Raw genomic sequence first — 10,763 nt, 5'->3', positions numbered from 1 at the left:
TATATAATATATATAAATATATAAAATATATGAAAAATTGATGTGGGTACTCAAATGAAAGGTCTCGATGAGTATAACATCGGAATGAGCTTATGTCTTTAAAAATGCCAATAGTTGACAAAATACAAGGTAATTTTTTAATTATTGACATTTTCAAAGATATAAGCTCGTTCTGATGTTACACTCATCAAGTGCTTTCATTTGAGTACCCACATGCATTTTTATATATTTTTCATATATCTATATATATAAATATATAAAATATATGAAAAATTGATGTGGGTATTCAAATAAAAGGTCTTGATGAGTGTAACATCAGGATGAGCTTATATCTTTAAAAATGTCAAAATTCCCCAAGATACATAATTTCAAGAAATTAAATTTTTTTAAAAAACCAATTTTTTTCAAATTTACAATTCAAAAATTATATTTATCAATTTTTCAGAGATAATTTTTTTTTTTAATTAAAAAAACATTACAAGTGTCAATAACTGGGTCTTTTACCTTAGTTTTAATAATTGGAAAAATTTTTTTGGTAATTTAAAATTTGATTTATTTTATTATGTTTATATAAATAACAAAAAAAAAAAAAAACAATTAAAAATTGTTTAAAAGTCATTGCAATATTTTTATACTAATTTTGATATGCCATTAGATTTAGTTGATAATTTTTTTTATTTGTCAATTATAATCATTAAAAATAAATTAGCAATATAAATGTTAAAAACTCGTACTATGAAATAGTTTAAAATATTTTAAAGTCTGATATCGATATATAAAGTAATCATTTCATAATATAATCTGTGTCAAGTTATTAATTAATACTGTTAAATTAGTTAATCGATTGATTAATTGTTAATGGCAATATATAAGTGTCTGGTGCTTAAAAAGCCAGCTTGTTTTTCTGTTTTTATCGTTAATGTCATTAATAATAATAATAATAATAATAATAATAATAATAATAATAATAATAATTATATGATAGTAATTATTATCTACAGAATGATTCAAGTGTAATAAACCATTATTAATTATTTTTATTTCTTCACTGCGTACATCACTTACACTTTATCGTACTAATGTAAGAAAAAAAACAATAATAATAATAATAAGAATAATAATAATGAGAGAGGATAGTAAGCTGTGATATGTTATGTATAAACGGAGCGGAAAAATAAAATCAAATGTGTTTGCGTTTTGTGATAAGAAAAAAAATGATTAATAATTATTGGGTTGTTTTGTTGTTTTGCTTTCAGGAATAATGTATATTCGAATTTTTGTCGATAATAAAATATGTAGAAAATAAATGTTGATTTAATATTTTATTTGAGTAATAACCGAATGACATCATCCTGTTTATTTTTATATCATTTGCCTAATAATTAATTTACTTTTTTAAAACATTACTCAATTAATACCAATATATATAATAATAATGATGATGATGATAATAATAATAATAACTAGCAACCTTGCAGTTACTATGTGACTGCTGTGATATGTGAACTATAAATAAATAAAATTTTGATTTATTAAATAATTACTTTTGTTAAATTGCACTGTACTTTTTAAATTATTGACGTTTTTAAAGATATAAGCTCATCCCGATGATACACTCATCAAGAGCTTTCATTTGAGTACCCACATGCATTTTGATATATTTTTCATATATACATATATATATAATATATATAAATATATGAAAAATTGATGTGGGTACTCAAATGAAACGTCTCGATGAGTATAATGCTGGAGTGAGCTTATATCTTTAAAAATGTCAATAGTTCACAAGATACAATGTCATTTCTTAATTATTGTTTTTTTTAAAGATATAAGCTCATCCCGATGTTACACTCATCAAGATCTTTCATTTGAGTACCCACATGACATTTTTTATATATTTTATATATATGGTATTTGTGAAATATATAAATATATAAAATATATGAAAAATTGATGTGGGTACTCAAATGAAAGGTCTTGATGAGTGTAACATCGGGATGAGCTTATATCTTTAAAAATGTCAATAGTTTACAAGATAGAATGTCATTTCTTAATTATTGACATTTTTAAAGATATAAGCTCATCCTGATGTTACAGTCATCGAGACCTTTCATTTGAGTACCCACATGACATTTTTTATATATTTTATATATATGGTATTTGTGAAATATATAAATATATAAAATATATGAAAAATTGATGTGGGTACTCAAATGAAAGGCCTTGATGAGTGTAACATCGGGGTGAGCTTATATCTTTAAAACTGTCAATAGTTCACAAGATAAAGGGTCATTTCTTAATTATCTATCTAGAGATATTTACGAAGATACTAAGATAGAGTATTTTAACCATAAAAACCGATTTTATCATATAAATACCCTGACCACAAAATTTTGCTTATTTCTCTTAATAATATAGACAAAAATAATAATAATAATATTAATGTTTATAATAATAATGAGAGGATAGTAGGCCGTGATATGTTATTTATAAACGGAGCGGAAGAATAAAATCAAATGTGTTTGTTTTGTAATAAGAGAAAAAAAATGATTAATGATTATAAATAATAATTATTGGGTTGTTTTGTTGTTTTGCTTTCAGGACTAATGTATATTCGAATTTTTGTCGATAATAAAATATGTAGAAAATAAATGTTGATTTAATATTTTATTCGAGTAATAACCAAATGACATGATCCTTTTTTTTATTTTTATATCATTTATAGAGAATGATTCCTCTTGTTCATTCACCTAATAGTTAATTTACTCTTAAAACATTACTTAATTAATACCAATATGTATAATAATAATATTAATATTAATAATAATATGACCTTAATTTAAAAACTCAATAGTTCAATACTTAGTACAATTGCTAAAGATATACAAATACAGTTGAAATTTTATTTTATTTTTTATACTCCAGTTTTAATTAACTGATAATTCCAGATTATTTATTTTTTTTTTTTAGTATAATTCTACATTAGGTGCATCTTCACAATATTTATCTACGTCTTGTGGAAAAGAGACCGGTATTGATACGTTATTTATTGTTGATTTTATTATTTTATTTTTTCTGTGAAAAATTTATTTTCTTGATCTTTATTTCTTTTTTTAATGTTAATTTTTTATACGTAGTTTTCTGGCGTATGGATTAGAGATAAATGCGCTTAGGAGATGTGATTAACCTACGCTGCGAAAAAATAAAATTGTAATTAACATTGTTTATATATGAAAAATAAATTAAAAATAATTATAAAGAAGCGATAAAATTACCTGCGATTCCTGCAATAGCTTCGGAAGCGAAATATTTAACGTCAACATCTGAATCTGTATTAAGTTTATCAAGTACTGGTTTGACTTGCGTCTGCACTGCACTTGGTTCTAGATAAGGCCCGATACGTTGTAATGTTTTTGCTACGTTAAATCTTACATTTGCTACATTGTCATTAGCCATTGCAACAACTGTTGGGAGCATTACTTTTGTTGTTATATCTGGACCACATACTTCAGCCAATACCTAAATAAAAAAACAAGCAAATGCATTAATTAAAATAGTTAGTAAATAACATTAAAAGTTAGTAACAATAACAATAACAATGATAATAATAATCATAAGAATCATAATAATAACTAGCAATCTGCAGTCACTGCGTGACTGCAGTGACTTGTGAACTATAAATAAAATTTTGCTATATTAAATGATGACTTTTGTTAAATTGCACTGTACGTTTTTAACGATTGACGTTTTTGAAGATATAAGCTCATCCCAATGTTACACTCATCGAGAGCTTTCATTTGAGTACCCACATGCATTTTTGATATATTTGTCATACATACATATATATAAGCGAAATACCACTCACTCATCACGAGATCTCCGAAACTATTCGCCCGATTGACTTGAAATTTAAGCATAGTTACTCCATTCGTGATGTAGACGCTCACTAAGAACGGATTTTACGCAATTCCTAGCCAAAATGAATTTTTCGTCTACCATCACATATGCCCTCCCCTCCCCTCCCTCTCATTCTTCTCCTCCCTCCCGTGCCCTATGATTTTTCCCCTTCCCTATATCTCGGTGTTTTTTTAGGAGCGAAATATCATTTTGACCCTCTAATCTAAGAAACCATCAGTGGCACCCGTAAATTATCGAACTCAACCCCCCTACAACCACCCACGCTAATCAACCTTTGCCATGGTTACCATTGTCATGGTTATCGTTGCCATGGTTACCGTTGCTATGGTTACCGTTGCCGTGGTTACTGTTGCCATGGTTACCGTTACCATGGTTGCCGTTACCATGGTTACCGTTATCATGGTTACCGTTGCTATAACACCTGTCAAAATGATTGATTTTAAATTTTATCGATTGACTGTTGGGACAGTAGGAATTCATAATCATACGTTTTTAAGAAAGAATAGCTAAATCATTAATAACTGAAATAACTTATATGTATTGGAATAATCATGAAGGATGAACTCGATTATATCATAACACAGATAAATTAAACATAAATATTATCAAGTTGATATTATTGTTAAATGATTATACTGATTTTAATGATTAAAATTAAAATGGTAAATTGTGTCTGATGCGTCTTCTCTAAAATTTTACAACGATATCGTTAAATTATTATAAAAAACGGTCGATTTAAGATAATTTCTAATAAAATGAGTAATAATAAATATATTTTTAATACCACTTAATTTGTTATGAATTTATTAATAACTAGCTGATACCCGCCCGCTTCGATAGGAATACAATAAATTTTTTATGGTGTAACCTAGATGAAAAATATAAACAAAATGGTTAATTTCAAAAAGATAATGAATATAAATTTTGAATTAGAGAAAAGTGATTGTTTGTGATGACCGGTGTTAGCAGTATTAAATATATGAGAAAGTATTTTATTATTAACATTTTTTAAAATTAAAAATTATTGACATTTTTAAAATTAAATAATACTATGAAGCGGAAAAGAATAGGAGTTACGGATAATTATTACGTGAATCGTTCCAACATTCACGTAACAGAATAATTGGAGGAGGAAGAGATTGAGAAAGAAATAGGAAGGACCTTCTTAATAAGAGTTTACAGAATATGCGAGAAAAATTCAGATAGCTCGGACAGGATTCCAGAACCCAGAACCTTCCGGTGACATGTCGGCTACTCTACCATTTGACCTATCCGGTCTAGACTAAATGTTTAGGATAACATTATTATAATGGGAACGCATCTCACTACACAGTACGTCATGGTGATGCGGAAATCTGTCTAATGACAGATTTACTGACTAACTGACCCATTGATTGATTGATTATTAATAATAAAATACTTTTCTCATATATTTAATACTCGCTAACACCGGTTATCATAAACAATCACTTTTCTCTAATTCAAAATTTATATTAATTATCTTTTTGAAATTAATCATTTTGTTTATATTTTTCATCTAGGTTACAACATAAAATTTTATTGTATGCCCAGCGAAGCGGGTGGGTATCAGCTAGTATATAATATATATAAATATATAAAATATATGAAAAATTGATGTGGCTACTCAAATGAAAGGTCTCGATGAGTGTAATGTCAGAGTGAGCTTATATCTTTAAAAATGTCAATAGTTCACGAGATACAAGATCATTTCTCAATTATTGACATTTTTTAAAATATAAGCTCATCCCGATGTCACACTCATCAAGAGCTTTCATTTGAGTACCCACATGCATTTTTGATAAATTTTTCATACATACATATATATAATATATATAAATATATAAAATATATGAAAAATTGATGTGGCTACTCAAATGAAAGGTCTCGATGAGTGTAATGTCAGATTGAGCTTATATCTTTAAAAATGTCAATAGTTCACAAGATACAAGGTCATTTCTTAATTATTGACATTTTTCAAAATATAAGTTCATCCCGGTGTTACACTCATCAAGAGCTTTCATTTGAGTACCCACATGCATTTTTGATATATTTTTCATACATACATATATATAATATATATAAATATATAAAATATATGAAAAATTGATGTGGCTACTCAAATGAAAGGTCTCGACGAGTGTAATGTCAGAGTGAGCTTATATCTTTAAATATGTCAATAGTTCACAAGATACAAGGTCATTTCTTAATTATTGACATTTTTCAAAATATAAGCTCATCCCGGTGTTACACTCATCAAGAGCTTTCATTTGAGTACCCACATGCATTTTCATATAAACATATATATAAATATATAAAATATATGAAAAATTGATGTGGGTACTCAAATGAAAGGTCTTGATGATTGTAACACCGGGATGAGCTTATATCTTTAAAAATGTCAATACTTCTCAAGATACAAAGTCATTTCTTACAAAGATTCTATAAATACACTGGTCACAAAATTTCGCCTACTCTCTTAATAATATATAATAGTAATAATAATGATAATAAAAAAAAATAATAATAATGATAATAGTAATAATATCCTTACATTGATACAGAATAAGCACGTCATACGATGTAAATAATTTTGGTCACGTGACATGTTTAAAACTTTTGGAATAATAGTATTAGAAGCCCACTCGGGACCAAATTTCTCGACCAGCTTCTTTAAATTAAGCGTAGCAGCTTCTCTGATCGCGTAGACGTGATCAACAAGCCAGTTCATTGACAGAGAGTTTAGTTTTTCATCAAAGAATTCGACACCCAATTGTCCAGCTAGCAGCGGCATATACTCGATTATCGCGAGACGTACTCGCCATTTGCTGTCCTCAGCGAGTTCGACTATCGCCGGTAAAAGTGACTGGGACAGTTGTTGGATACCAATCACCTCATTTACACAGTCTAGGTTACTGATAATATTAAGACGTACTTCTGGGCATTCGTCTTTAAGTTGCATCAGGAAAAGTGGTAGCAAATGTTCAATAGTACTGAAATAAAATAGTTCATTAGTCACTGTTAAAAAAATTTATAAAAACGAGTAATTTCAGTAATTTTTTAAATTACACGGAAAGAACAAGATGATACTGAATATCATCCCAGATTATACTGAGTGAAAAAAAATTTCAGATAGTAGCTAGTATAATCCAGATTATAATGAGTATAATCCAGATATCACGCAGTATAATCTGGATTTTTTTTTAGCTACTATCTAAAATTTTTTTTTACCACAGATATCACTGAGTATAATCTAGAATAATATCTAGTGTCATCTTGTTCTTTCCGTCTAGTAACTTTAGTAACTTTTAATATTAGTAATTTTAGTCATTTTTCAAACTAGTAATTTTTTAGTAATTTTACTTACTTATGTTTGCCTAAAATAGGACTAAGTCCCATAATAACACCAGCTAACGCAGATTTAACATGTTGATTAAGGTCAGCCACGAGTTCTTTTATAAAAGGTAATATATTTGTCATAATAATATTTTCTTGATTAAACTGATCGAGATTTTGACAGAATTCTCTGACTTTTTCAGCAGCTGCTGCTCTAACTTCAGCTTCTGTGTCTTTTAAAAGAACTTGGAATGCTGGAACTAGATCAGATTTTGTTATTTCTGGGCCTACTGCTTTCTGGAGCTGTAAAAAAATTTCATTATGACATTAAATATAAACTTGGATAATAAAATTAAATAAAAAAAAAAAATTAATCAATAATTACATCAGTAAATTTATCAGCAACCATGTAACGAACTCGCCACGACTGATCACCGGCACATTGACGTAGTGTTGGCATTACCAACTGCTCGACGTCTTCCTGTTGGAGGAGAGAAGCAATGCTAACACAGGCGTCAACAGCTAGCAAGCGTACTGAATCCTGAAAAATAAATATTATTAATAAAATTGAAAGAAAAAAAAATTGATTTAAAAAATCAAAAACTGATTTAAAAAATTGATTTAAAATTGAAAAAAATTAAAATCAAAGATTAAATGTAAAAAAAATTACCTGCTCATCTTGCGCCAAAACAACAAACATTGGAATCAAATCCGCCTTTAGATACTCAATCTCGACGACTTTAGCGAACTCCCCGAGTTTGGAAGCCGCTGAACGACGTACCATCGGAGTGTCATCTTGACACAAGTTGCGGAAATGATTCCTCAGCTCTGCTTTCGTCGCTGGACTCACTCGTGGGTAACACACACTTATCAATCCACAAGCTGAGGTTCTAGACGTGAACCAGTCTCCAGAAGCGAGACGCTGGACCAATGGGACGAAATGGTCTTCCAAGTACGTCGGGCTGTGCTGGCTTGCAATGTTTCGGAGTGATTCGACGGCTTTGTCGCGCACTACTGTCTCTTCTACTGCTGCTAGTGCTTCTAATGGTGGCTGAAAAATTATTTTTATAATTTATTATTAATAATAACGAGCAATCTAGTCACTATGTGACTTGTGAAATATAAATAAATAAAATTTTGGTTTATTAAATAATGACTTTTGATAAATTGCACTGTACTTTCTTAAATATTGACGTTTTTTAAGATATGAATTCATCCTGATGTTACACTTATCAAGAGCTTTCATTTGAGTACCCACATAAATTTTTTATATATTTTTCATATATACATATATATATAGTATAATATAAATATACAAAATATATGAAAAATTGATGTGGGTACTCAAAGTAAAGGTCTCGATTAGTGTAATGTCGAGATGAGCTTATATCTTTAAAAATGTCAATAGTTGACAAGATACATCGTCATTTCTTAATTATTGACGTTTTTAAAGATATGAATTCATCCTGATGTTACACTTATCAAGAGCTTTTATTTGAGTACCCACATGAATTTTTTATATATTTTTCATATATACATATATATAATATAATATAAATATACAAAATATATGAAAAATTGATGTGGGTACTCAAAGTAAAGGTCTCGATTAGTGTAATGTCGAGATGAGCTTATATCTTTAAAAATGTCAATAGTTGACAAGATACATCGTCATTTCTTAATTATTGACGTTTTTAAAGATATAAGCTCATCCCGATGTTACACTCATCGAGACCTTTCATTTTAGTACCCACATGGAATTTTTTATATATTTTATATATATGATATTTGTGGAATTTATAAATATATAAAATATATGAAAAATTGATGTGGGTATTCAAATGAAAGGTCTCGATTAGTGTAATGTTGAGATGAGCTTATATCTTTAAAAATGTCAATAGTTGACAAGATACATCGTCATTTCTTAATTATTGACGTTTTTAAAGATATAAGCTCATCCCGATGTTACACTCATCGAGTCCTTTCATTTGAGTACCCACATGGTATTTTTCATATTTTTTATATATATGCTATTTCTGGAATATATAAATATATAAAATATATGAAAAATTGATGTGGGTATTCAAATGAAAGGTTTTGATGAGTCTAACATCGGGATGGACTTATATCTTTAAAAATGTCAATGGTCCTCAAGATATAAGGTCATTTTCTAATTATGTATCTGGAGATAGAGCATTTTCGAATGCAGCCTAAATACTTATCATAATAAATTGACTATCGACGAGAATGATATGAAACCTTGAAAAGGCACAAATTCAAGTCAAGACCTTTGCAATGACACTAAATCTAACTAAAAAAAATTGATTTTATTATGTAGCTATCCCGGATATAAAATTTTTTTTATTCTCTTAATAATATACATTATTTATTACACTAATATCAAATTTTTCTTATTTTTTTTTAATAAAAAAAAATTTTGAAAATCTTCAGATGTTTGCTAATTATGAAAATTAACTCAGCAGATATTTAATAATTTTTTAAATTATTATAATAAATCAATTTTGAAAAAAAAATTGATATGTAGAAATTTTAGAAAATTAGAATTGCAATTTTTTAAAAATAATTTATCAGAAAAAATTTGCTTGTTAAATAAAATTAAAAAACCATCAAATGACTTTTAACTTTAATATCATTTGCTAATTTTACTTTTATTAATTACTATTATAATTAATTTTAAATAATTACCAAAAGACAATGAACATAATCAGGACCACCAACAAGTGGTGTGAATGATCCAAGTTGCTCAGCAAGTGCTAGTAATACTTCATCTTCATCGTAAATAGTTTCAGTAAGAAATGGCATTAACTCACTGCGAGTTCTTTCAGCTCCAAGTGCCAATGCTATTGTTGAAAGTTTTTTTATTGAATTTAAACGCAACTAAAAATAAAAAAATAAATTATTATTAATGTAAAAAATTTAATAATAAATAATAAAAATTAATATTGACAGTGTAATTATTTTTTTTCACACCGACTACCGTAACCTATTGTGTGATTGTTTTTAAAAACTAAAAAAATAAATGTCAATTCAAGTTAATCAATTAAATTAAAATTAATTATAATTATAATAGTACAATATAAGTACCTGTACATCCTCATTCTTCAGTTCGTCAATTAAAACGGCTATTGGATAAAGACTGTCGTCGGTTGATGAGTCGGCCGCTGCCATTTTGCTGCTGATAGTCACTATTTAAATAAATTATATTATCTTTTTTATTCCGACGTATTATCTTTATTTTTTGATACCTAGAGGCACTTTGTGCCCGACACTTTTTTAAGCTTTATATCTTCTCTAAAAAAAATACCTTTTTATAAATTGTGTTGTTTGTTGTATCCTTATAAAACGCTGCGTATTTATTCACAGCTACTTCGTTGATTAAAATATCGCATCGGTGAAGTGTTTGATGGAAAAGTTCTGCAGTGAGCAGTGAGGAAGGAAGTGCCAGGAGTGCGAGGTTTATTTGATTG

At 27.9% G+C, this 10,763-nt stretch overlaps 1 protein-coding gene across 2 annotated transcripts; it reads right to left on the bottom strand.

Annotated features, from left to right (window-relative positions):
• Window positions 1-2,657: 2,657 nt before the first annotated feature.
• LOC123259173 (serine/threonine-protein phosphatase 2A 65 kDa regulatory subunit A alpha isoform) lies at window positions 2,658-10,763 on the bottom strand. 2 transcript variants are annotated; one of them, XM_044719485.1, is made up of 9 exons: window positions 10,601-10,763; window positions 10,381-10,481; window positions 9,982-10,173; window positions 7,946-8,326; window positions 7,661-7,816; window positions 7,307-7,578; window positions 6,494-6,932; window positions 3,279-3,522; window positions 2,658-3,195 (listed from the first exon to the last, which is right to left on the bottom strand). In XM_044719485.1, the coding sequence occupies exons 2-9, from the start codon at window positions 10,462-10,464 to the stop codon at window positions 3,191-3,193; spliced, it is 1,773 nt and encodes a 590-aa protein (XP_044575420.1). In that variant the 5' UTR covers window positions 10,465-10,481; window positions 10,601-10,763; the 3' UTR covers window positions 2,658-3,190. The 2 variants fall into 2 exon arrangements, with proteins under 2 accessions (XP_044575420.1, XP_044575419.1); XM_044719484.1 differs by having other exon boundaries at window positions 2,658-3,190.

The sequence above is a fragment of the Cotesia glomerata genome, linkage group LG2 (genome assembly GCF_020080835.1).
Source record: "Cotesia glomerata isolate CgM1 linkage group LG2, MPM_Cglom_v2.3, whole genome shotgun sequence".
Lineage (NCBI taxonomy): Eukaryota > Metazoa > Arthropoda > Insecta > Hymenoptera > Braconidae > Cotesia > Cotesia glomerata.
Note: the sequence above shows the minus strand (reverse complement) of the source record. Positions and strands in the feature narration are given on the sequence as shown.

Coding starts and splice junctions, on each gene's coding strand:
- LOC123259173 (XM_044719485.1), bottom strand. CDS start 10,464: ATGGCAGCGGCCGACTCATCAACCGACGACAGTCTTTATCCAATAGCC. Junction 6,933..7,306: donor CCTATTTTAGGCAAACATAA/GTAAGTAAAATT, acceptor ATTTTATTTCAG/TACTATTGAACATTTGCTAC. Junction 3,523..6,493: donor CGTGCTTATTCTGTATCAAT/GTAAGGATATTA, acceptor TTTTTTATTTAG/GTATTGGCTGAAGTATGTGG.